Source organism: Antrostomus carolinensis, unplaced genomic scaffold (assembly GCF_000700745.2).
Source record: "Antrostomus carolinensis isolate BGI_N321 unplaced genomic scaffold, ASM70074v2 scaffold9904, whole genome shotgun sequence".
NCBI lineage: Eukaryota > Metazoa > Chordata > Aves > Caprimulgiformes > Caprimulgidae > Antrostomus > Antrostomus carolinensis.
Window position 1 is genome coordinate 68,215 of NW_010310196.1, and position 27,524 is coordinate 95,738.

A 27,524-nucleotide genomic window follows, 5' to 3' on the forward strand; every position below is an offset into this window, starting at 1 on the left:
AAACCACTGCTGGGAACTACGCTGGGATAACCCAGAGAGGAAACGGATTCTACCAAACCGATTTCTATTCTGATGCAAACGTCATCGCATCGAAATGTTATTACAAGTGTGTTCACTGCTGCCAACATCTTCTCTGCTTTTTTAAAGGTAATTAATTAATGCTTTGTTGCTTTTCATCTGCATTAAAGTGACAGGAGGGTTATGGGAGGGCGATGGGTTTTGACAAGGAGAAGTCTGGATGCTTTTTACTGTGCAGTGCAGGGGAGGGAGGTACACAGTGGGAGCTCATCTCACTCCTCCTGCCTTCATTTAAACACAATGTTTAAATGCGTTTAAGTGACGAAGGCATTTAACAACACTTCCCAGAGGGCTCTTCTTGCTGTTTGCACATGAGTTCGCCAAATTTAATGCCATTTTATGGAAGTTGTAAAAATGCTGCTTCCTAATCTCTCCTAGCCACTGCAGGCAATTGTCTCATGACGCCATCCCTGAAACAAGAACACATGCTCAGATCCATCGCACATGCATAGTCAGAGGAGAGACTTCTGCAAGCTAAAATGCTGTCATGGAAGGAGAGGGGGAATTCCTTCATGGCTTTACCTAAAAAATACTTCCAACATATATCACACTTGTATACTGAAGTAGTATCTAGGAGCCCCACTCAAAGATGAGAGATCTATCGTGATACAGAGCTGTACAAACTCATCAGAGAAAGAGGTCTCCTCCCCCAAGGAGCTTACGTCTGAATTCGAAGGCAGGGAACAACAGATGGAGACAGACAGGCAGATGGAAAACAAGGCAGCACTGTCTACATCCTTGGCACTGATCTCAGCAGAGTGGTTGCCAAGCTAAGAAGTTCTGACCTGAAGAAAAACTTTCTCAAAGCCTGTGGATATGGATGAAGGCTTCTGGGCTTGAACTCATGTCAAATTTCAAACTTCCCCATCCAGAAAGGGAACAGTCTCAAACCCGTCTGTGCACTAAATCAACCCATACCTCAGATGAACCTTCTTCATTCAGAAGATCCTCTAGTTTGAGCTCTAAAGCCACTGTACAATGGCAAGATAGAGGCTTTTCCTGACCAAAGGATTCAAGCTGGCAGTGCAAACCATCACCCGTGGCAGCAGTGGCAACTGTGGCATAGCAGCCTCCAGGGACCTTGACAAGGGCGAGGTATCACTGTGCTACATCCATGGAGCACGAAGAGGGCCTTGGCAGCCCAAAGCTTGCAGCCCTAATACATCAACTAGACAATTACCTCCATTCTGCAGGTGGTGAAGTGAGATGATTTAAATGATGTAATAGGCACCTCACCATAAGACCGTCTAGAAAAATGAGGAAGGAATCAGGTGAGTTTTGTCTTGTTCATTTTTTAACATTCTTTAGATGCTGTGTTCCATCACTAGCGCACATGAGACCCAAGAAAAAACAAAATAGGAGAGGAGATTTTGAGAATATGTGTAATTGAAGGTGGATAATATTCAGGGACAGGTATTTCAGAATATGTGGACACCCAACATTGAAGATGAGTCATTCTGGAATAAAATGTCAGCACTGGGACAATAACAACTTTATCAGATTAGCTGATTCTGCAATATCTGCTCCGATCCACCTTGCTCTGTAGACCAAGTTTCAATAATGCTCATCCATCTTTAAAAGGGAAGTGGACCAAAAGCTCCTTACTCTCCTCACTTTGCCTTTGTGTTTCTGTAGAAGAAAGTATCAGCTGAGAATGCAAATGGATTCCACCACAGGAGCTGTAATTCTCTGCTGTAGAGATGCTGAGTCATTTGAAACCTCCAAAGAAAAAAGCATTCACTTTCTGAAGAGCACATCACTAAAAGAAACCCCGTCCTGCAGGAACCGAGAGCACTCATTCCCATCCATAAACCTTCTCAAATTTAAAACCAGTTCCCTTTTCCGTCCTGACACCACTCCTACTAGAAAGCTGTCCCAGAACCCCACTAATATGGCTAAAATGCTTCTTCTAATTTCTAGCCTACTTTCAGGTAAGGCCATGTGACATATATTTGTTTTTATGACAGTATCTTCCTTTACTTTAAATAATCCTTCTCTCCCTAGTAATTACCTCTAATGAATATTCAGATGACCAATGCAACCTTTCTTAGACATCATCTGTGTGGACCAAGTGGAGCTCTTTCAGGCTGTGCTATTCAGTCAGGCTCTCTAAAACACTGACCACTTCAGTACTCACTGGTTGGTTGATTTAATCTTTCATGAATATAGGTGGTCAGAAATATCACGACCAGCAAGCAGGATCAACTTTTGCAGTCTACTCAAAGAAAAAAACATGGATTCTTTTATTTTAAAGCCTATTTTTTTTTACTAGGCTTTTATTTTAAAGCCTAGTAAAACAGGCCCAGTAAAGGAGAGTGGTCAAGGACGTCCCACTAACCATACTTGAGGCTACGTAATATACAGTGAGTGTGAACAACATTCCACTAAGACATCTTGAAATGGGTTTAAGCTGAAAGAGGGAAGGTTTAGATTAGATATTAGGAAGAAGTTCTTCACTGTGAGGGTGGTCAGACACTGGAACAGGTTGCCCAAGGAAGCTGTAGATGCCCCCTCCCTGGAAGTGTTGAAGGTCAGGCTGGATGAGGCTTTGAGCAACCTGGTCTAAAGGAAGGTGTCCCTGCTGCTGGCAGGGGGGTTGGAACTGGATGATCTTTAAGGTCCCTTCCAACCCAAACCATTCTGGGATTCTGTGATTCTATGATATTTAGCTTGGAGAAGAGGAGACTGAGGGGTGACCTCATTAATGTTTATCAATATGTAGAGGGTGAATGTCAGGAGGATGGAGCCAGGCTCTTCTCAGTGATGCCCAACGATAGGACAAGGAGCAATGGGTGTGAGCTGGAACACAGGAGGTTCTGCTTAAACTTGAGAAGAAACTTCTTTACAGTGAGGGTGCCAGAGCCCTGGGACAGGCTGCCCAGGGAGGGTGTGGAGTCTCCTTCTCTGGAGACATTCAAATCCCGCCTGGACACCTTCCTGTGTGATCTCATTTAGGTTCCTGCTCTGGCAGGGGGGTTGGACTGGATGATCTTTCGAGGTCCCTTCCAACCCCAACATTCTGTGATAATAAAGTTTTCTTTCCGTACAGAAATCCCAGACAAAGAAAGGTAATGTCTATGTCTTCAGGCAGGAAAGGGCCAGCAACAATAATTCTGAGTACCCTCCTCTCCATTAATCCTCTCGGGCTCTAACACTGCAGCTGAACGACGGCAGTTAAACGCGGACGCTAGTTCTGGTTTTGTTGATCACTTTAACAGATGGACTGGGGAAGGTGTGGGTGTGCTGTGAAATGGCAATTACTGCAGGGAGGGAAATGCGGTCGGATGAGAAGGAAAAGAGATACAATTGAAAAAAAGGAACAAAGCAGAGAGGGGAAGGGGAAACATGAAAGAAAAAAAAAATTCTAGTGACCTTACATTCCACTGTATTTTTCTGCTGAATTCACCAGTGAGATACTGAGCAAATGATCACTAATGGTAACAGCTCGATCTATACTTACTGTACCCAAGCCACAATTTTGCTCAAATCTTTGTATAAATACCAAATTGATTCCAGTGAGATATTTTCTAGGAATAGAACTTTCCAAATAAAACTCATATTTACACCCTTTTCACAGGACACAGCTAAACCAGAATTCAGAGCTCTCCTCAAAATGAACGCTGTATTCCTAGCTCCTGTGCAGTAAACAAAGAGCTCCCTTCCGCCTGGCAATCGAAGCAAGCGGCACGCTAACAGCATGGACGTGTGACAGCAGCGGGGACAGCAGACAGAGAGTCCCTAAAATAAGGAAAATAAGACTGTAGCTAATAACAAAGAGCTATCCTTTTTCTTCTCAAGGCTCTCAGCTCTTGCGTATGTTTTATTGCAAATTCTTATTCACAATTCACTGGTTAGTGCTTGTCAATAACTCTCTGGGTTTTTTTTTTCCCCTCCCTAAGGAAATAAGAGCAGAATTTTGATCAAGAAAAGCAGGAGGGAGGGGTGTCACTCTGGGACCTTGATGTACCTTTAACTGTTTTCTCTCTTACACATGTACATTCTCTGCTGTATTTCACAACTCAAAACATTTAGGGACTATGCTCTATGGAAACTCAGTCAGAACATTTTGAAGAAGAAGAAGATCTAACATCTGATGATCCCCTCCCTGGCATACTCAAACCATCAGCATCAAGATCTCTGAGAGAAAAATAAAAAAACATCAGAAAAACTGTTATGTTGATATATTATGGGAAGGAAACTAAGTTAGAGAGGGACTTGGTGACTTTCTTGGTCATGAAGAACAGCTGTCTTGTCTCAGGGTATAGCCCTAACCTCTGCAGTGTTCCTTCCATGAAAATACTTGGAAAAATATTCTTTCTTTCTTTAAAAATCTGTTTATAAAAGGCCTTTTAAGTGGCTAATATTTTTTGCGGGCTTTTTTTTCCCCCAATCACTGCTACTTACATACTGCAAATGTGATGGCTACTGGGTTTGCAAAAGTAGAGATACTAGTAATAGCATAAAGAACTTTTCACCTACGTCACCAAATAGAGCATGACCTGGTTTCATAGTGAACCAAAGAAAAACCCAGCTGCAGCTGCCAGGTAATACTGTCAAGAGAGTGGGAGGAGTGGAGGGAGTTTCAGTTCACTTTTTAGCAGACAGGTGTCTGCATCCCAAAAGCACCATCACAGCTGGCACAGACTGATGTTGTTGTTAGTAATCTCAGCAGAGAGGCCAAGCAGTGATCTGAGAGTTTATTTATAAATATTTTAGCAGACTGAAGAACCAGGAGGAGTTTTAAATTTACATTTCTTTATACATACTCCCACTCAGAATCTGTGAGCTTAGTAAATTTGTATAAAATCATCACCACAGCCTGACAATAGGATTTACAAGGGCAATGTACCCATAAAGGCAGAAGCTCTGCTGACAAGCAGGCAATCTTGCTTTCCAAAATGATTTTAATTGTTGTTTTTTTTTAATTCCCCAAAATATTAACACAGCGTTAAAGAAGGATACAATCACTACACAGCGCTCACCCTTGCAGGGTCTCTGTTGCAGTGATGGGATGTATCCTATAGATGCAAAGACTCAGTGCTGAATGCCAGGAGTTCAACACTGTGGGCCTCATCCTGCTCAGGACCACCGGGCACAGGATGAAAGAGCAGACTGGAAAACACTTGCTCTGAGGCTGCTAGAGGATGCTGCAGAGCAAACGCAGGATAGAATGCAACGCAGGTTGTGTGGCATGGAGTGAGAAGCCACCACTTTTGTCAGAAACATAAGAAAAGCTCACTCTGCTTAATAGCAAAGCTTCAAATAACAGTCCTAACAGTTCTGACTTACAAACAATTATATCATGTCCCTGACAAACTGCTGTACCAACCAGGAGAGCCAGAGAACTGAGGTGGACTCCAAAATGTGCTAATGGGTCAACAGCACCACGATGATTATGAGGGATTTCCTCTAAATGCCCACTGTTTATGTACGAAAGAGAAAAGTGAGGCTAGAGAAGAGACACAAAGGTCATCTACCCTCGTGACTCAAAAGAGAAGGTAACTAACTCCTTCCCAAAGACTCCACCAACTCCACTCATTCTTTGCTCAGGAGGAAAACACACAGGAGTGGCAGTAAATCAACAAGTTACCTTAGTTATCCAACCGTTAACTGCAACAAGGTGACAAACAAAGCCTCGCTCACACGATTCGCCGCAAATGCCTTCTTACCGTGAGACGTTTCGAGGCATCCACTTCAATCATCCCCCGCAAAAGGTTCTGACAGTCCGGGGGGATAAAATGTGGCATGTGGAACACTCCACGTTTCACCTTCTCCAACAGTTGTCGCAAGTTGTCGTCATCGAAAGGCAGGGCACCCTGCAGGGATGTGACCAGGTGGTGGATGGGAGAGACGAGCGAAGGGGAATGGGAGAGGGCAAAAAGAGAAAAGTCAGGACAAACATGGTGAGAGAATAGAAAAGAGGCAGTCAACTCATTAATGAATTATTATAATAAATGAAAAAAACCTTTTGAAAATAAATAATTTCTTAGTGCTGCTGTATTTTCTCCAACATAGGAAACAAAACTGAGGATATAGTTTCTACAGTAGACCTTTAATTAGAAAATGACTACCAGTATGAAACATAATACAAAATATGAAATTGCCTTTCCAGGCAAATTCACCAAAGATGCATGGATTCACTGAAATTCAGCTCGAGCTTTTGATCTGCTGGTATTCCTCCTGGGCATACTTTCACAGTAGCAATATTTATCGTCTCCTTATTTTTAATCTTCCTGAGACACATTTATTGCAGACATTGAAAAGGAAGTGAACAGCATTTGAGAGACTTTCAGTAAAGAACATCCTCTTTCTGATGGAGCAGTGAAATGACACAGCTGAAAGAAATCCTAACCAACATTAGCCTTTGGAAGCAGCAGACATTCTACCTGTTTAATATACTCCATCCAGTCCCCAGGCTGTGGTCAGGTCATCAGTTCCTACTGCTTCCCTACCATAGCTCACTAATGTGAATGGCTTGAGGTTTTTTTTTAGCTGAAATTACATTTTGAATAGATCATCAGCTTGCCACGAAAAGCAGCAAAAGACCTATCCTTGCTGCAAGGACAAAAAGGAAAAGAAGAAGTTGAAATCTTTAGGAGAACTTCACCAACTGAAGCTGCTACCCTTTTATAGCAAGTCTGCACCTTCCTGGATATTCTCACCTCCTTCCTTCACTGTCTAATTCTAGTAGATGCCGAGTTTCCTTGATTTCCAGGACGGTTTGTGGGAAGCTGCAAGCTGTCAGCTGCTGTGATAATGAAGATTTAAGTTGTCAATGCTGGCACTGCTCTTACTACAGCGAGTAGTGCATCTGTATGAGCAATCCCATGTCTATGTCTTATGGAGACCAACAGCTCCATTTACAGAAGCCTCAGAAAGCCCCACCTGATGGAACTGCTACTGGGCACTACTCACCCGTGTTTCTTTATTCAAGTGGCCTGGAGGAGCAAGCCTCCCTGTCTTCTGCAACCAGTCTCCTGACTTACCAACTTTTTACCCAACCATTCCAGACTTAAAGGAAAGTCAATTCTGATAGCTCAGTACTTTGGCTAATGCAGTTTAAGCCACGCTGTACCCAGCAAGGTTGCTTTGTGGCATTTCCTGAAGGTAACCACTACAGCTCTTCTATTACTACCACCCCCTAGTATAGCTGGAGACTTTTTGTTGTGTTTGTCCTGCCATAATTAACTGGAGAGCTCTGCACTCTCCATCAAGAACAGCTTTATTTCAACCGTTTTGCAGGCTCATGTAGAGATGTAGGAACAGATGAAGATGCAGCAACAGAGACACCAAATCTTGACAGAGAATCCCTCTGAAAATGAAAAGCCCACTCCTACAAATCCTAACCATCTTGATGCGTTCTCTCTTCTATTTTTACAAATTCAAGAAGTTATGTTAAGAGCTCATTATACAGTTCTATTTTCTCAGCTATGAAAATAGCTGCTCAGGAGCAATAGATGACCAGGTGCTATAACCAGTGAGATAGTTAAAATTCTTTCCTTGCAACATCAACATAAAAAAATCTAAACTTCAAAAATGTCAGCTAATTGTAATGACTAAAAAGAAAAAAGAGTAAGATCGCTTAAAGTGAATTAAAGCATCATACTGAGATTACCTCAAGGTATTTTAATTCAGGCCATTAAAACAATTATCAGCATATTTTTGGAAACAAAAATCCTTTAAAATTTCCAAGTATTTTAAACAAAAATAATGTGCAGAATGTACCTCTGATTGTAATTGTACAAGTGCTTTTCCCAAAATAAAACATTTAAGTGAAGCAATTAGATTTACTAATAAATGTACAAGGACATTAAAGCTTCAGGCTTGTTATTTTTGTGATTTTAGATGATGATTTGAACTACCATAGATATAAAAAACTTAACACACACATATAAAATCTATTCTCATATACAGTGTTTAATCTGCACATGGTATATGCTTATATGAACATGAACTATATTTTCCTACATTATACTATGGAAATGGATAACAAATGCCAAGCCTACCTGCCTTTGGTTGGACATCCAGTTGTTTTATGTTTAGGAGTATTATGTTACCACCACAAATGAGAATAAAATGCAGAGAGAATTGCAACTTTGATCGAAAGAAGGGAAAGTTACAAGATACCACACTTTGAATACTAAAGAAAGTATTACTAAGCCAGATGGAAACTAATTTAAACTTTGTACGACTGGCTCAGTTTTATATTCGCAAGTGTACTAAATTAAAATGTGGTTCAATGCTTGGATGAAACAAAATTGTTGGACTCAAATCTTCTCTTGATAAAACACTGTGTTAATGTATGTATATATCTACTGAAACACAAATATACATACAGCAGAAAAAACAAACACTTCCAAACCCAGCCATATTTTGTTCCTGTGAAGGACAACTTATTTGACACTCTCTGTATCCTGGAGTTGTAACCCTGCACATCCTTTCTACTCAAAAAAACACGCAGCAATATCACAACACAGCAAAAAACATTTATGGAGACAAGTTATTGACATTTGTCTATGCTCTGCTGTGCAGGAGAGCAACATTTCAAAGGAAGAGTGAAATATTCCTCCTGCTTTTCCTTTGGGACTGATGTAGAAATAAAAGGAAAGGACGCAACTGAGAGATATAAAAATAGCAGAACTAAAAAAAACAAAACCCATCTGAACATTATGTCAATAGAACCGCCATTAAATACAGCAGCATTTTTGGGATTTTTCTTTTCTTTTTCAAGTATAGCGCAAGGAAGATGACTCACCACTAGCAACGCAAATAAAATGACTCCGCAGCTCCAAACGTCTGCTTTCCTTCCATCGTATTTTTCTCCCTGCGCAGCAATGACACAGAGGTTCAGAAGACTGCTCACCAGCAAATGAATTCATTATCCTTGAAGACCATGAGAGGGGAGAATGGGAAACCCCACATTTCAGTTCAGCCACCCGCTTCCCAAGGTGGCCTTCTCAACGAGGAGGCCACGACACAGCCCATTAATTGAATTTTTATGAACATCAGTTTACAATCTTATCTGAGATCGGCGAGAACAGGCTCAGAAGTGGGGAGGAATGGTTGGCAACTCTTAAATGATTAGACCTGGTACTTAAAACGGTGTCAGAGGTGCATTAAGGACATCAAGAAGGTGGTTTCTTCATCCCTGGTTCTTCAGGGAGCTTGTCACTAGTCACATTATTTGTGAATTCATCGCATTGTCTCGCCAGTCTCGTCTGTACACTTCCTGCTCGGCTTTCCAGTAACAACATGCTTTAAAAGAGGGAAATCTTGGCCACTGAAATACTGATTTTCCAACAACAAAGGGAGAGTAGAGGGAAATTACAGTTCATATTGTTTAACAGAAGCCAACATCACTGACAGTCAGCCCTGGTTTTTCTACTGAAATGACAGATACATCAGAGAGAGGGAAGCGTGGGGGACAGCGTCCCCTGGGTGGAACGATAAGGTTAAATGAGGCTGCTGTAGCTGTCTGACCACATGGCACGAAGGCTACTAGGAGAATAACACACCAGCATCTCCAAGGTCCAAGCAGCGTGATTCAGGTCTGAGCCAAACAAACACAACGGTAGTTACATTCCTTGTGTCCTCATTCCTTGGACAGATTTCCTGTACAGAGGGTCTACCTGTGTCCTTGTAATGAGTGACACTTAAAAAAAACCTACATATTTATGCACACTATTTTTAACCAACTTACCCGGATGACTTCAGGGCAAGCATAATGTGGTGATCTGAAACACAAAATACAGTCAATGAGCATGTAACAGCCTGGTATTTATGGATCACGTGCATCTATTTCCATTTTGTTTAGCAGAAATACAACAGGCACACTTACATGGAATGCAAGTGTGCAAAACCAGCACTCATTTCCTTACCTTGATGAGAATGCATTTCTAAGAAACTCAGAAAATGGTCAAGAACTAGCATAATTCAAAATTCTATGGCCCTATTATGAATTTCTTAAAAGCGAGGAAGGAAGAGAAGACCAGGCATATTCTGTGACTACAGAGAATTCCAGCCCTCTAATCCCACCCTTCAACTCGTATCTCATCAGAAGGAAGGCTGGAGAGCCTTTTGTAAGAAATAAAAAAGAACAACATTTTCAGATTGAACACATGTATCCTTGAGCCATGCCTTGCATCTCTTCTGCTAGGATTGCTCTCAATTACTCCAGCGGTCATAAAAGCTGCCGATAGACAATTTCAACATACATGGTTTTTTTCTGTTAAAAAAATAAAAAGGATGGACAGTAGCAGTATTACCGAGCGAGTTAATATATTCTTTTCACATCCCTCTACCCATATATCTCTAGTTTGATTCCTGGCTGAGAATAGTTAATTACTGCAACTTGCCAGGTAATCATTTTAATTCCTAAAGATTATAGCCACGGCTATTTATTTTATAGCCTTCATTAAAGTAACCTGACAAGTAAAAGGGATGCAAACTGTCCGAGACCTGTGTGCAAATCACGCCATTGTTTATACTGACACCTCCCAGCAGTCCCCGAGCCTGTCTTCATTTGTGCATTTGTTTCTTGTGACAAATGCAATCATGGCTGGGCAATACCTGTCTCAAAAAGTAATGAGCAAAACAGAAGCAGAGGGAGGTTACCTTTGTGCTAGGATGCTACATTAATGCCCAGTGAGACAGCCCATTAATTGAATTTCCATACACACTACACTTATCTTATGGCAAAATACCATCCCATGGGCATGGAATGCCCTGATTTGGTATCACAGCTTTTGGCAGACCATGATAATAAACTCAGGGTACACTTGGGACTGTAGCTGCCTTGACAGCAAAGCTTAAATGAGGAGAGAGAAACGCAGTTGATTGCTCACAAATTTTAGGAGAGGTGGAATTCTGAAGTTTAATACATTTAATACCCCTCTTCTTCCCCATCTAAGAGGTTATCCCGGGTATTCTAACCAGGTCTATCTGCCCAGTAGTGATCCCAAGAGTCTTAATTTAGACTGGGTTTTATAAACCTCAATTTGAGAGTCAAAATAGATAATGAAAACCAGTGTCTTCCCTCAGAGAGCTGGGCAGAGTTGGCCCTTGGGAGACCAAAAAGAATGGATTTGTGCCTAATGGGTAGGACGGACAACCTGGGCTCTTGGCAGCTCTGTCACTGGCAGCCACAGAGACACAGACAAGGTTACTTAACATCTGTAAGAGCTACAGCTGGTCACGGTTTGAAAAAGGTGCCCAGAACCTCACCATGAGTCTACTCTTCTGACTGGAACAAGAGCAATGCCACCACAGCATTCATATCTCACACGAGTTCAAATGACTGAATCTGCTGGGATTTGTACGAGGCTTAAACCTTTGAGGGCAAAAGCTTTTAGAGTAGCAAAGAGCATGATGGCAACAATAATGAAATATAAAATATAACTAAAGCAGCCAGTAACGGTAACAAAACTGTTGGTTCTTGACTAAGCGAGGGCTGATTTGGGGTCTTGCAGCATATTGCTGGTCACTGCTGGAGAGAAAGTGAGGCCAGAGTGAGACACTGAGTTGTTTAATGTTATGTACGTGCTCCCAGCCCTCCAACATCTATTGCTCCCTGCGAGTTTGCTTCTCTATAGCGACCCAACAGCTACTCTACACCTGTTCTGTTTAACACCCCAAAGCCTTAACCACTGAACAATCATGTCTCTGGACTAATGCATGATTTTACAAGCTTTTAGAAAACAAGTTAAATTATTCTTGTGAGAACGTTTGACTAGTGGTGGTGTCTTTTTTTCTTATCATAAAAATGGTGCATAGTTTACAGGCCATCTTTAAGCTAGACACAAATCAGAATAAAGGAGTAGCATCAGAACTGGGACTGGAATCCAGGACTGGACAAGCACAGCCAGCTGTCACTGGGGCTTACAGCAGTGAAAGAGAGCAGGATGGGAGCTGTGGGGAAGGGAGAAATGCAACTGGAATTTGGAAAAACCCATGGCAGCAGCAGGAGCACAGGGATTACATCAGATGATGGACATTCACTGGGTTTAGTCACCTCAAAATAGAAAGATCAGTTCTAACATGTTCTGTATAACTGAGTCACATTAGATTTATTGGGAAACATATCAGGGGTAACAAATGAGCGCAGACACAATCTGTTGAGCTCCTGTCACTTTGCGTGTCTGAGTTTCTCAGTCCTGCGTGTGTTTCAGCTTCTGTCAGGTATGATGCTACCGCTGCCTTTCCTGCAGAAGGTGAGCCACCAAGAACGTTAATAGGCTGCTACAGGTGGTGTCCATGGCTGAGCCAGACACTCCAGCTAGACCTCCCAAATGCTACATGGTATATTCTATCGGCACGATGCTTTTTAGGTGGCCATGCCATCTGGGGTGCACTGAAAGAGTCAGCATCCCAATTCACAGAGCACTGCTGAGTTTTTATTTGTATTTGATGACACCACCAAAGATTTCAGAGGTCTTAATTGTGGATGCTGAGCAATGCAACCACCTTGACACCATCCTGTGCTAACATCCTTCAGAAGAAGAATGTAAGTGTTGTGAAGAACCCAAGATAGGTACATACCTATTTATGTGTCCCACTAGCAAATGAACTTAAGGTATTTACATCCCGAGGTCAGCTGGAGTGCAGTGGAATCTGCTAGGTGTCTTAAAAGGCACCACTGAAATTCCGCTAAAATCTAGGAAAATGGGTGGAGAAACTGCTATAATAAATCCTTTAAACAAGTTGGATTGATTGGATCACTCAACAGCTGCACTGCAACTGCCCACAGAGCAGGTTTCTGGCATAGCCATTCTGAATTCTTGCCAGCACACACTAGCTAGTTATCTTGGATAATCTAAAAGGTTTTCTCCAGCCAGTTAGAATCCGTGGAAAACTCATTTCCATCATGCCAGTCACAGAGCAACTTCAACTGCTTTAAAGAGAAAACTCAAATTTAATGAAAAATCTATTTATGTTTCTACGGAGTCATGAATATTTCTTTGGTTCTTATCACTAATTATTCAATAGACGTGTGTCAAGAGCAACGTTCCCTGCCTCTTCCCCTAGGCCATCTCCTCATCGTTCAGCTACATCGCTCTGCAGCAAAAGCCACAATCTGCCCTTGATAACAAATAAGTATATCACTCAGCAAGATCAAGAAGCACTTGCTGCTGCCTGCGGGTACTGCTGCAAAAAAAAAGCCCTGATGTTGGCAGTGTTTATTTCAAGGGTGACGTGGATCTGCCCAGGCTAGTCTGCCCGGGGCAGGAAGGGTTCTCTGAATGGTCATTCACAGCTACAACTCTAGGACATAGGAAACTGAAGGATCTTAGGAGACCTTTGCAAAGCATTTACATGGGATTTCAACCAGAGTAAATAAGCCAGAGAGCAATGGTGAAATGCAGAACAGCACTGGACAGGTAAGACAGGCATCCAGAAAGAAATGCCTGATACATTCCCTGATGTATCCACCCTGAATTTCATCTGGGAAAGTAGAAAAGTAGTTCTTGGTCTGTGCACATCAAGATACAGCACAGCTCCAGTAGATCCAAGACAACCAGGGCCATATCTTCAGTGCAGATGTGATGTGCCTGTGACCTACAGGTCTCATTATGTGGGTAAGAGAGACCTGCACTGTGCACACACCAATCAACTGCCCACATACGGTTTATCTGGAAATACACAGTAACTGCTTTTCCAGAGGAGCAGTTTGTTGATCAAGAAAGGGATCAGGGAAAGCTGTGTGATACTACTCTCTGATGGGTTCCCAGGTCCCATCAAAGATGAGTGTCCATGCTGGGTCCTTTGGTCCCATGCCTTAAGATGGTACCATTTGGGGAATAAGAAAAGCTTGCAACCTCCCTGGAAGTGTTCAAGGCCAGGATGGATGAGGCTTTGAGCAACCTGGTCTAGTGGAAGGTGTCCCTGCTGATGGCAGGGGGGCTGGAACTGGATGAGCTTGAAGGTCCCTTCCAATCCAAACCATTCTGTGATTCTATGATTCTCTGAGTGCCATTCCTTAGGCCTCACAGCTGGAGACAGAGTTTCTGCAGAGAAGGAGGAACAAGAAGTCTCCTTCCCTCTGTTTTTCTTATGGATGAAGTTACCTTGATACAGAAGGTTGCACAGGTGCACTGAAGTCCTACGGTTAGCTGGTTTTGCTGTTGCTCAGATGCTAGAGTCCCTTCTTCCTGCCCTGTTCATCACTGTCTCCAAGCTGGCTTTCAGAGACAGAAGCTACTCATGACAGCAAAAGGTGGCCTGTACTTCCCCCCATGCTGGGGAGCAAAGGTCTGAGAAGAAGGGGAACACCAGAGGAGTAGCAAACAGAGAAAGGGAATTCTTCAGGAGAAGGACATAGGTTACAACATCCTGAGTGGAAAAAGCAACAGCCACAGATCACACAGGGAAGTAAGACAGGGAGAGCCTGGAGAAATGCTCCCAGTAGCAGTGGGTGGTTAAGGCTGTGGAGAAGGCAGTAGCTGTGGGTATGGCTGTAATTAAGGTTGTAGCTCTAGTTAAGGTTGAGAGCTGTTTTGCCATTAAAGCTTCAACTCAGTCATTTAACTTTGTATGAGAGAACTCCGTATCTAGCCCTCAGCCATCTACAGCTGTTTACTCCTCAAGCACAATTACATTTTTAGGGAATCTGCAAGTCAGTTTATTAATTAAGATATCAGTTCAAATTATTAAGACTTGGAACCTTTAAGAGATCTTATTTTAAAAAACGAAACAGACCCCTGTATTAAAAGGGCATAAAGACTGCATGAAGATCAGCAATGAGAAGAGGAAGGGGAGGTAAATAAGGGTCCTTGGAAGACATGGAGGTTCAGTGGTGGAGCAGATACCCACGTGTAGGCCATGGAGGACTCCATGCTGGAGGAGTATGTTGTGCCAGATGGCAGTTGCTGACTACATTGAGCGCTCATGATGAGCAAGAAGACCCTGGAGCTGGAGGGAAGAGGTGTGGTGGACCTGAGACATGTTTGCAGCCTGTGGATGTCCCCATGCTGGAGCCAGGACCTGTGCCTGAAGAGGTCCGTGACTCCATGGGAAGCCCACGTTGGAACACTTTGTTCCTGGACTCTTTTACCCCACGGGAGGGATCTCATGCTGGGAAGAGCAGCAGAGATGAACTGACTGAACCCCCATTCCCTGTCCTCTGTGCTGCTCTGGGAGAAGGGAGAGAAATGGGGAGCAAAGTGGAGCCCAGGAAGAAGGGAGGGGTGGGGGAAGATGTTGTCAGATGTGGTTGTTGTGTCTCACTGTCCTACTCTGATTGATTGGGAACGAATTAAATGGATTTTTCTTCCCCAAGTGGAGTCTGTTTTGCCCGTGCCCATCACTGGTGAGTGAGCCCTCCCTGTCCCCATCCCAACCCACAGCCCTTTTGTTGACTTTCTCTCCCCATCTCACTGGGTGGGAGGGGAGTGAGTGAAGGACCGTGTGGTCTGAGCTGTGGCTGAAACCACCACACAGTGTGACACATCCAAAGTTTGATTTCCAGTATCTATAACCATATGGAGCTGAGTCGGTCGGCACTCTGCTCTCCAAGGAAAGGACTGTTCTCAAGCACTGAGTATTCTGAGATATGAGGCTCCAGAGGATCCAACTGCACACTCAAGACTGGTTGAGGTTCATCTTGCAGAATCATGTGTCCTCATATAAATGGAGCTAACCAGATCAATGTGGCAGAGGTAATATGAAAACAGTGTAATTAATATTTGCAAACCTAAGAAAGTATGATGAAAATCCTACCTAGCATCCACAGAAAGGCTTGAATGCAGTGAGCAGAAATTATGAATGGCTCCATAAAATGAATGATGAGGAAAAAGCAAACATTAAATAGCTGTTTATTCAAAAAACCACACCATTCAAACACCAAATGAGGCAAAGATTTGTTGGAAAAAAACCTGTACTAGCTCGTAATTAATGGCCATATCCTAATGTGCACGGCCTAAATTAATATTATACTAGCAACCTGAAGAACAGCACACCTTAAATTCTCAATGCTTGGTTTTGCAGACTTGAAGCTCTTTTAACACACCTTGGGATGTATTAATGGTTATTAACAAGGTTGTTTGGTAGTTCCCTTCATAATCCTCATTTTAAGTTGCTTATGACTTACCATCAATTTAACAACAACAATTTTCCTCACTTTTCATCTGCCTCAGACTGGTTTCACGTTTATGTGTGCATGCATGTTGTGTTTGGGCCAAAACATTTCCACTAAATTAAATGTTTTTTCCTATAAAATAGGAAAATTTATAGTATCCTCAACTGCAAAGGGGAAACTTGAATATTTGTTTGTGTTCTCTAGAAAAAATTTACTCAAATTGACACTAGAAAACTGCAGTTTGCATTTACTAGTAGAAACTCTCTAGAGCATCAGGGTTGAAATTCCACCTGCACTGTTAACACTTCACAGAACAATTTTTCTACCTGAAACTGATATTATGAGCTGCTGTGGCTGGGGTTATCGCAAAGTATCAAATTTTAAAACAAAGTGAGTGCAAAACCAATGGGAAACAGATCTAGGACTGACAGCAACTCACTGGGACAACCAGGTAGGGGAAACCAGAGCTGGAGCCTCGTGGAAAAGAGAAAATCATCTGGGATGTGGGGACAAGTATGGAGCAGAAATGAGTGGGAGAAGTTGGCAAGATCAGAGGGCAAATCAGGGAAGGAGATGGGAATGCAGTGCTGGGAATGGAAGGTTTTGATGAGATGGGGTAAAAAGTACTAATTCTGGCATTTCCAAAGTTAAGAGCCTGAATTTGCAACCCCAAGAGTAACTGGATTAGGCCAGTTGCATGTTTCAGACAACATGCACACATTCATTATAAAGAGGAAAGAATATTATGCAGCATCACGTCTTGTCTTGTATCATTTGTCTTGATTAAAATCAGAAATGGTGCTGGGACACTGAGGTGTGTGGCAACTGAACGTGGTTCTGCTGAACTACCTGCTCATCACAGGTGTGCTGACACACCACATAGAGATGTAGGGGAATCGGGAGCGAGATGATCTCTGCCTACAAAAACACAGTGTTATAAATACCTTGAGCTCAAAAAGAGACAGTAATTAGTCCTAATGAGAATATGGGGGGGGGGGGGGGTTGGGTTTTTGGGGGGTTTTTTGACAGATCCAGGCAATCTGTGGGTCTGCAAAGTGTTAGGAAATGCTAGGGAGAGCTGAGAGCAGAGGAATTGACTGTGCTAGGGTTGGAAGTTGCTGTTTTCCTCCATTATGGAAGGTTTTCTTCTCACTCTCAATAAAATCATAACAAGTATCGTTCTTTCCCTGTGCACACAGCTTCCTGGATCAGGCCAGGGGTTCCCTATGGAGACACCAATGTGTGGGAACTGTTGCATATAGCCAGTTAATTGTGGGGCTATCAGCAGTGGTGTCAGTCTCGTATCGACTGCCTCTGCACAGATCGGGTCTGGTGCTGGAGCCAGCTACGTTTACACGTCAGTCCTGTCCTAGTTCTCGGGTGGGATAGAGAGATTTGGAGTCAGGCAGCAGAGCCCAGCTCTACTGTGGATTCTCAGTCACCTGGCAGCTTGCAGCAATCCCCATCCAGCAGGACTCGAGGCTGAGATAAGTTAAATGGAAAGTGGTGGAGATGGCAAAATTTACTCTGCCAAGTTTCTGTAAGGAGCAATGGGGAATTAGGAAGGATCTTTACAAGCTCCCAAGAATTGTCACTCAACAGTATCCTCTTTCAATCCTTCATTTTAGCTGTAAGCTCTCTTAGCTCAAGAAAAGGGAACAATGTCCAGGGAATGCCCCAACCCTTCCTACTTTTCCAAGACTCCTATAGAAATGACTGCAATTTATGTTCAGAGCAACTTGGGCACTGCAATGGCTTGTTAAGATGGAGAACTGAAGCAGAGAGAGGTAATACATCTTGTCCAAGACCACCCTGAATGCCTTCAGCAGAGAGAGAAATCAAGCTCAGATCGCCTGGGCCCCAGCCCTGAGGTTTAACCATAAGGTGCTCACTCTTCTTGCCTAGTGACAATTCAGGATGGATTGGGACAGTATCTACCATCCTGAAACACTGTGAGGCAGCAGGCTGGGAAGAACTGCTGTGGAAAGAGACACTCGTCTTTGCAGGTCACTGCCAGGATAGGTGAAGAGGAGGAAGAGCCAAAGATGTCTAAAATAATAGAAGCAGCTTCCTACCACATCTTCTGCTTCCTTCCTTGTCTGCTGTTTGCTCACAGAGCTCCCCTGCTCCTGGAGGAATGCAGAGATTCACTGTGTTTCTTGGTCATTTCAAGGACCATCTCTCCATGAGTCTGCCTTGCAGGCAAGCAGAATTATTCCTGCAAACCCTACACACCCTCCTCAAGGTTCTACGGCGTATTCCTCTGTGCGGTGTCTATGCAGGATTTGCACAATAGACATTTCCAGTAACGGGGATTCGTTACCACCAAGACCCAATGTGCAGTCTGCCAGTGACAAATTTTGTCAATGAGACACCAAGTCCATCCTTACCTCCTTCTCCAACACAAACACAACTGGATTGAACTTTTCTGGTTTTCTCCGGGTAGCCATCAGTGCTGCAGAAAACCGTGCACATCTGAGGAGCAGCTCCCAGAAAACACTGACCCTGAGGTAGGCAGCACAGCACACTTCAGGCTCCATGATTATCTTCATGAGGCCAGTCAGGGGTCTCTGGTCATCTAAAGCCTTACCCAAATTCTGGACTAAACTTAGCAGTTTGCTTGTGACAGCAAAGAATTTTTGACTGCACTCTCACTGCTTTGCTCTACTGACAAAGTCAGGTGCATCACACAGCTCAACCCCATCTGATCCTCCCACTCTGATGGACAGAAATACCTGGAGACTCCTTGCATGACTGTGAATGGAAATGTCACAGTTTCATCCCCTCCACAGCAGAGATAAAACCATTCTGGAAATTAACTTCTGGGTGCACAGAGGAGCACCTCATTAAAGCTGAGTATCTCAGCCACGATTCACTCTGGTTTGTTCCTTTTCATGCTGGCTGAAAGTACCAACTACAAGGGCAGGTACAACTGTTGCCTTGAAAAGCTCTGAGGTTGGTTAGTGTGTGTGCTCCAAGGGAAAGGGTGTCATAACTGGATTGCCTTTCTTTGTGAACAGCATGGCATATTGCTGGATATTCCATCCTTCCTTCCTTCCTTCCTCCCTTCACCCTCTACACCAGAGAGATCACAAGACACCAGCATCAGCCATGCTGGGCTCCATGCCAGGAGAATTAATGAAGTGGTGTAATAGCTCACACGGAGTCCTAGTGATTGGCACCACACTTAAAATGCATCTGCAAGGCAGGAGATCAGAGCGTTGCTGCTGGGTTCTGTTTATTACAGGCACGTCTCTTCCGTTCCATTGATTTCTTTATTAGCACGTTTTAAGGCTGTAAGGTGGGGACTGGCTCTGCTTGAAGCATGGAGCCTTGAATTCCAGCACAGCTCCTGGAAAAGAAGTCTCCCTTTGACACTCTAGACCTGGATGATAGATCCTGGTGCTAACAAGAACAGGAACTCTACCGAGAGGTTCCTGAGGAGTTTGAAAAACCCTACAGGGCAATGGGTTGGTTTTTATACTTCCTCTTGGGTTTTTTTTCCACGGAAGAAAGGGGGAAAATGTTATCTAAAGAGTATAGAGGCTTTGTGGTCACTGCAGGGAGGACTTCATTCCCTAATCTGAGAGGAGGTTTGAAAGCAGCTGCAAGCAACAGATGTGCAGACTCATAGCTCCCTGCTTTTCATCTGCGCTTTTAGGAGGTCAAATCTTGACTTGACACAGACAGGAAGGAATGGGTGGGTCTCAGTGTACTCATCAACTAGCATTCGATCATATCATGAACTTCAAAGAACTTTGCTATCCATTATTCATGACTTGAAAAGCAAAGTCATACAGCTCAGGACTGAGAGGCAGTGGCTGGGCTGTACAGGAGATCAGGATGGCTCCATGCCTACACTGAATCGCCTTGGCTGAGAGCACAGACTGAAAACCACGGACTCCAACCAGCTGAGGATGGGCTTGGGCTGGAGTCATCAGCTTCACACCACCAAAGGCCAGGAAGAGTAGGTTTGTACTGGAGGAAGTGGAAATCTGCTGGTACTGTCTGCAGTTGCTGAGCTCGCTGTTATCACAGCTTCAGACACAGCCAAAAGCCGGCGCAGCGGTGCCAGATGCAGGAGCTCCATGCAGCTGCTGCCCTGGCCACAGCTCACTGCAAGGAGCAGTCACAGTTGCAGTTATTGTGCACAGTCCACACAGCACCAAGCCATAGAATCACAGAATCATTTCGGTTGGAAAAGACCGATCATTGAGTCCAACCATAAACTCAACACTGTCAAGTTCACCACTAAACCATGTCCCTGAGCACCACATCTACATGGCTTTTAAACACCTCCAGGGAAGGTGACTCCACCACCTCCCTGGGCAGCCTGTTCCAATGCTTGACAACACTTTCTGTGAAGAAATTTTTCCTAATATCCAACCTAAACCTCCCCTGGTGGAACCTGAATCCATTTTGTCTTGTCCTGTAATTTGTTATTGGAAGAAGAGACCAACATCCACCTCTCTCCACCCTCCTTACAGGGACTTGGACAGAGTCAGAAGGTCTCCCCTCAGCCTCCTTTTCTCCAGGCTCAACAACCCCAGTTTCCTCAGCCAGGAACACAGCACACTTGTGCTCCAGACCCTTCCCCAGCTCCATTGCCCTTCTCTGGACACGCTCCAGCACCTCAATAGCTGTGGGGGTCAGGGGGGGCATGGTCCAGTGGTGCCCCTAAAGGCGATGGTGATGAGAGAGCATCGTCCCCTGTGAGCACATCCTGTCCCTGGCCAGGCACCTGGGCTTTGCTCAGTTGTTGGGCTTATTGCTGGCTCACTTGGAAATTCCTAGAAAGCTCTTGCTGGCAATGGAATTGCCATGGGAAGGTTTTTAGATTGCCCCTGCAATATTCCTGCAAGCAGTTTCCTTTGTCTCTGCACTCACACCCCACTTTTCATTGCGAAGGATCCTGCTCCTCCCTGTCAAACCTGCACATGAGCCAAAGGAAGCAGTGTGGAGCATGAACGGGAAGAGCTGCAAGCAGGCAGCCTGATCAGGACATGCAAATTCCATTTCAGATCCCTTACATTAAATTTTTTTCACCCTCTAATATTTCTAAATCCTCTTCTTAAAACAGGCAACACTGCTGCTTTCAGATCCCCAAAACAATCCAGGCAATGAAAGCAAACACACACCAGCATATGCAGATGAATCTAAACCTGAAAGCCTTGATTTTTATATCCAGATGTGACACCTACACCCTGCTTTTCACTGTAAAGCACATAAAACCCCTTCTTTTAGCTATCTTGGACACTACATGCATCATATCCATTTATTATCTTTCTGGGAAATAATGCATGGTGTAAGTCGGCAGGTCTTTATTACTACAGACTTACTACAGACAACTTTTGTGTCTGGAATCTATCACTGATTTTTGCAACTTATTCTGAGACACTCACCCACAACTGGTTTCTAACAAGCTGTCCCCAACCTGCAGCGATGCCATCCCAAAGTCTGCTATCCGGATGTTGTTCTTTTCATCCAGCAGTAGGTTTTCTGGTTTTAAGTCCCTGTGGCTGTAAAGAGAGGATCAAAATGTCAGTTAAATTATCCATGACAGCTTTCCCACTGCAAAACTTGTTCTTTATCCTGCATAGCACCCAATCTATTATATTTTAATTGATTTCATTTTTTTTCCTGTCCCAGGCAGGAGAACACACATATCCAAGATCCAATCTTTGTAATACTCCAGATCGTATCCCAGATGCCTACTCTTGATGAACACAAGGCTTGAGCTTGCAGTGCCCTGATAGGGAATTAAGATCTTCAGCTTCCAGTGATACCAACACAATCTGAGAGAGAGATTGAGGGAAATAGGGAGGAGGAGAATTTCAGCTTGGATTTGGGGCTGATATACTCCATCATACACCAGCTCCTTAAGGGAGGAGGCAGCACCACCAACATATTCTGTGAACAACAGGAAATAAAATACGTGATACCTAGAGAAAAAACCCACTCTTGGTGTAAACACTACTGCAAAAAGCCCCTAGTAAGAGCCATGGGTGTATGGCTTTGAAATAGTTTTGGGTAATTAGATCTGATGGAGAAATCCCTTCAACCCAGCACTGCTCATAACTGAGGGTGCCAGCAGTGGGAAGGCAGAGAAAGGATTCCCTCTCTTCCATCAAAGCTCCATTCTCTTATTATTTGGCAACCTGGGAAGAGCCACAATCTTCTGGATGGCAACTCCTGCTTTAAATCAAAGGTATCATATATTGCTTGATTTATTAATTTCCATTACCCACAGCCAACACCACTGTGCACCCATGCTTGCTTCAAGCACTTTTGTACAGCTATGATACTTACTTGATTTTATATCCAAAGACAAAAATCTTGCACAAAATTTGTGATGACTTTGCTTTTTTTTTTTTTTTTCTTTTCATTTGCATATCTTGAACAGTCACAGAGATGAGAGAAGCACTTTAGGCAGAATAAAGCAGAAGCTCTTTTCTTGTTTTTGCTTATGAGTAGGCAAAATTGAGTCTTTGATAGCTTGCTAATAAAAGGTGCAAACACAAGCACTCAGACCTTGCAGGCAGAACAGCCAGCTTTGGTGCTCAGTCAGAACACAAACCTGTGGGAAATGGCCACAGGAATTTGTAACAATGCTTTAACAAAACCAGTTAACCCGACCAGAACCTGAACCCAGCAAAAGAACCAGCGTTAGGATAGTCCAGTCCAGTGTCACCCATAGTGGAAGGCAGCCTTATCTTCATGCCATCACCTCTTCACTTTTTCAGACATTCCTCTAGCACTCCTCATGCACACAAGTGTAATTCTACCTCTACAGCACTGGAATGGACAGCCTCAGAGAAACACAAGACATGAGAATGTCCTGGAAATGATCTCCTCTGATCTGAAGAGAAGTCTGGAATGATCAGTTTGAGACAACTCATAAATAACACAGGCCAGTTCTATGCAAAACCAGAGCACAGGTATTTCTAGAGGAGACTTCCAGCCAAACAGCACAGGTTCAGAGCAGGTACTAGTCATTTACCTCATCACTGAGTCCTGTGATTCCTTCCCCCAGCATAAAATCTGGTCTCCCATCTTGTACGAACATGCTGAACGCTACCTGTTAAAGTGGCCTTGTTAACCACGGGAGATAATGGAACAAGATGATTCAGACTTGTGTGTATTTCCATCTGACAAAGAAAAAGGTGCTTTATCAAATCTATCCTTCTCATAGAAATCTAAGTTTTGAGATAACTGGAGACAGAAGACTTACTAGCCATATAATAACTATGAAGATAGTCACACCTGCTTGACAAAAAAGCCAGAGATGAGTGACAAGGAGACATTCCAGAGGCAGTGAAGGACCAGTTAATGACCATGAAACGAACCCCTGAATGCCATCATCAAGGACAGCAGTCCTGGACAAAGGCAAGATCATCAACATCTGCCAAAGATGAACATGCTCCAGCCCCAGCAGTGGAATGGAGTGAAGAGCCCACAGTTCTAAGGCAAGCTGGGAAAGCTGGACACTAATGAGACAGTCGTGTGTGATTTAATCCTTCCTCCAGCAGACATCCTGGACAGTTCTCATCTTACAACTAACTGGTTTCATTAACAGGGTGCTGGGAAGACCTCATCCAACTGGAGAGACGCACTGAAGTTCTCCTGCTTGAGGACTAGAGCTCAGTGGCAAGTTACAGCTCCCTATAAAGTGAGCAAGTGCTTGTGTGATGCTATGAAACAAGAAACCTCCCCACAGCTCAAGTTGAATGCATGTCCTTCTACTGTGTATGGTTTTTCAGCAGCTCTGGTTGTTTTTCAGTCTTGGTGACGCTGCTGAACAGATACATGGTGTAGAAGCTGAGGGTGCTGCTGCCTGTGCTTGTTGCACTTTGTGCATTGGCTGGTACCATTCATACGTGTTCCATCTCGAGCAGGCATACTGCTGCCACGTGCCTTTTGCACCTAAAAACTGAAATTCTTTGCTTATTCTAAAATTGTGTATTGTTTTAGAGAAGAAAATTTGAAGGAATGTTCAAGGCACAGCAAGACCTAAGTATAGGAGGTCCATAAACTTTTCTCAGTAGAAAACATCTCATGTTATTTCAGGAAAATGGTGCAACTAAAGGAAACGCAAAAATGCTCCCTTTCCATGCCTCCAAGCGACCAGCTTTAGCAGACCTGCCACAGGCCATGGCTGGAGCAGAACATACGTGACCCTCGAACCAGCCCCACTCCCAGACCACTGTGAGGTGGTGGAAAGGAAGGGACAAAACCTCTGAAAATGAGCACAGGTGGAAAGGAGTCTCCTTCTCTCCATTTCATCCTGGCTTCCCATCAGCTGGGACCCACAGCACAGTTTTAAGCCTGGGTTTTTAGGGAAGATCAAGTGTGAAAAGGAGGTTTCTATAAAGTGGTAAATATATTCAGGTTCTTTTTGGAGAACCACTGCAAGAGAGAGGGGAAAAGAGAGGATCCACCATCCACATTCCAAACGTGGAGTCAGCTCCACCACACTGTGCTGTGCAATGCCTTTCCATGAAAGACCAGCCTACATGGGCTGTAGAGTCCTGACCCACCTCCCTGCGAGCACTTTGAAAGCCTTAAGTTGGGACCTGGGGAGTGATGGGACTGGGATAGTATGTGTGAAAGGAAATCTGGAGTGGCAACAGACCTTAAAGCTTTTTTTTTTGTCCCCTCTCCACACACTCATCAAAATAAAAGCAAGAAAAATGATCAGCTCTTCACGATAGCCCACTGAGCAGAGAGGAGACTGTGGGCTCTGGCAAGAATCGTTCCACTGATTGCTGACTGGGCCCTAAAATACAAGAACCGTCATACGGCAGTTCTGCATCTCCCTGACCCTTCTCCATGCCCAGTAAGCCCAGTATGGATGGGCAGCACAGGCATTTCATGGCAGCCTGACTGTTGTTTTTGCATTGTGGCAGGGCTCCTCTCAGAGATCAGGGTGCCAGTGGGATCAGGCACTGCTTGCACATTCAACCACAGGAGAATTTTATGCCCCAATGAATCATAGAGTCATAGAATCATAGAATGGTTTGGATTGGAAGGGACCTTAAAGCTCATCCAGTTCCACCCCCCCTGCCAGCAGCAGGGACCCCTTCCACTAGACCAGGTTGCTCAAAGCCTCATCCAACCTGGCCGAGAACACTTCCAGGGAGGGGGCATCCACAACTTCCTTGAGCAACCTGTTCCAGTGTCTCACCACCCTCACAGTGAAGAACTTCTTCCTAATATCTAATCTAAACCTCCCCTCTTTCAGCTTAAACCCATTTCCCCTTGTTTTGTCATTAACTGCCCTTATGAAAAGTCCTTCCCCAGCTTTCTTGTAGCCCCTTCAGGTATTGGAAGGCTGCTATAAGATCTCCCTGGAAATGAAAATGTTCTTCTAGCTGGAACATTTCTCTGCTATCTATCTTTGGACCACTTTGAATTTGCTGAGGCAGCATCCTGGGGACAGAAGTCAGGCCAGGAGTCTGCACCAGAGTGGCAGAACCAGCATCCCTGCCACTGGGGATGAAACTTCCTCTCTGCATTTGCATTTCCCATCTTTGTATCGCCAGCTTTTCAAATGCCAGAAGGAAGGGAGAGGAACATATGGGAATAGGGAAGGCTTGTTATAATTTACCTAAGAGCCCAGCAGCCCGGCTAGCCTCATGCATTCATATTTGGAGAGAATTCTCTGGTGCCAAAATGAAACAAAACAAAACAAAACAAAAATCCCACTGTATGTGGTAATTACTTGGCATTAATTACTTGGAACATTGCAGAGTAAATGCATTTAATTTGGTCCCATTCCAGCTGATCTCTCTGCCTCTCCATGTCTTATATGACCGCATCAACTCCTCTCTCTGCAGGTGAACAGAGGACTCGTTACCCTTTCATTGTTCTAAAGGCTCTAAAGCTGTAGGGGCTTTATCACATGGCTGGAAAATCAGAAGAGAAGAAAGCAGCTTCGTTAGTGACAAACACAGTAAACTCTCCTATTGAGCCCTGCATATGCTGAGAAACAGGATGAAAGAGAAACGCAGCACTGCAGAAGTCAGTGCAACGCTGATCCAGGGTGGCCACAGAGGACCCAGAGCTCCTCAACCAAGACAGCTCAGCAAGAAGTTAGCTCCAGGAGCCTGCACACAGCAGGGTTTTGAAGCAAGAGCACGTGAGTCAAAGGGAACCATTAAATAAGCCATGAGAGGGGAAGCACACACTGTCAGACTCTCCACAACGCCCTTCTTTTACAGATTACAACAAAGGCTTCACAATAATTCCCTTGCAGCACAAGACAGATACAGAGAGCCCTGAAAAAATTGTCCCATGGAAACGGGCACAGTTGTTGGAGGTGATGTGTAGAAAACCGAAGGCACATGTATGCATTAACGTGTTCCAGCTTCCCACTTACACTCTGCCCACACTGGCTTTCTGGTTGCTCCCAGTGCTGTATTCAGACACTCCTCTAGCTGCCTCCGTTGCCTTCCCAGTCCGCGCTCCTGTTCTGGGAATATCCCCGTATCTGTACTGCAGGCAGGTGCAGCATATACAAAAAAAGAGAAGTAAAACACCCTCTCCCTGTCACCCAGGGCTCGCAGAAGATTTTTGGTTTAGTGACAGACTCCAGATCTTGGATTCAAAGGAGTTGTGTCACCTGGTATGAGATGATGAACTAACTCATTATTTCAAAGTGATTTTTGAGCTGAAACGTTTATATCAGTTTCTATGACAACTCATTGTAGGTCACAGATTTCTAACCCAAGAAGCCTCCTAATTGGAGGAGTTGCAGGTCATTTGTACTAATCAAATTGTTGGCTACTTTGCAAATGCTTTTCTTACTGACCCCAAACTCCCAGAAGGGCTAGATCACAGAGTAATTGTTCTGCAGTATGCCTCTTAAAAGTGCCTGATGTGATGCAAATAATTTATCAGCAATAATTAATAGTATGAGAAGTGGTATTTTTAATTTTCTTGAGCAGAAAAAGCCTTTCATCTTATTTCCTCCTGCTTCTGCAAATCAGATGCGAATGCGTAACTTCCATCTACCTACAGAAGAATCTTTGTTTAGAGCCATGGTTGCTATGCTCAAATTTAGTTAAGTTTATACAGAATTCTACAGAAAAAATATAGTCAAGCTAGGAAAAAGGACAACATCTATAAACATATGAGGAGACCCGGAGAAGGGTTTGTATGCATAAAACCTTGCTTGCTTTTTAACAATTATTTCCATTGATCTATTAAAATCTACTGCTCTTCCCTACCAACCTTGCCTCAAAACATATATCTATGTCTTTAAAAGCCAGGACAGACTGTCAGGTTTGATCACCACTGCTGTGAGGTAATGTTACCTGCTCAGGCTTACAATAAGACTACACAATTTTTGAGTTTCCAGTGGCTTATATAAAGA

At 43.8% G+C, this 27,524-nt stretch overlaps 1 protein-coding gene across 1 annotated transcript in view; it reads right to left on the reverse strand.

Annotated features, from left to right (window-relative positions):
* The window catches only part of BRSK2 (BR serine/threonine kinase 2), a 163,662-nt gene that overhangs the window by 64,328 nt on the left and 71,810 nt on the right, over positions 1 to 27,524 (reverse strand). The window contains exons 5-8 of the mRNA XM_029084586.1: positions 21,553 to 21,669; positions 9,779 to 9,812; positions 8,834 to 8,902; positions 5,748 to 5,894 (exon numbers count right to left, since the gene is read on the reverse strand). Coding sequence (XP_028940419.1) covers positions 5,748 to 5,894; positions 8,834 to 8,902; positions 9,779 to 9,812; positions 21,553 to 21,669 — 367 coding nt within the window. The remainder of the gene's footprint in view (positions 1 to 5,747; positions 5,895 to 8,833; positions 8,903 to 9,778; positions 9,813 to 21,552; positions 21,670 to 27,524) is intronic.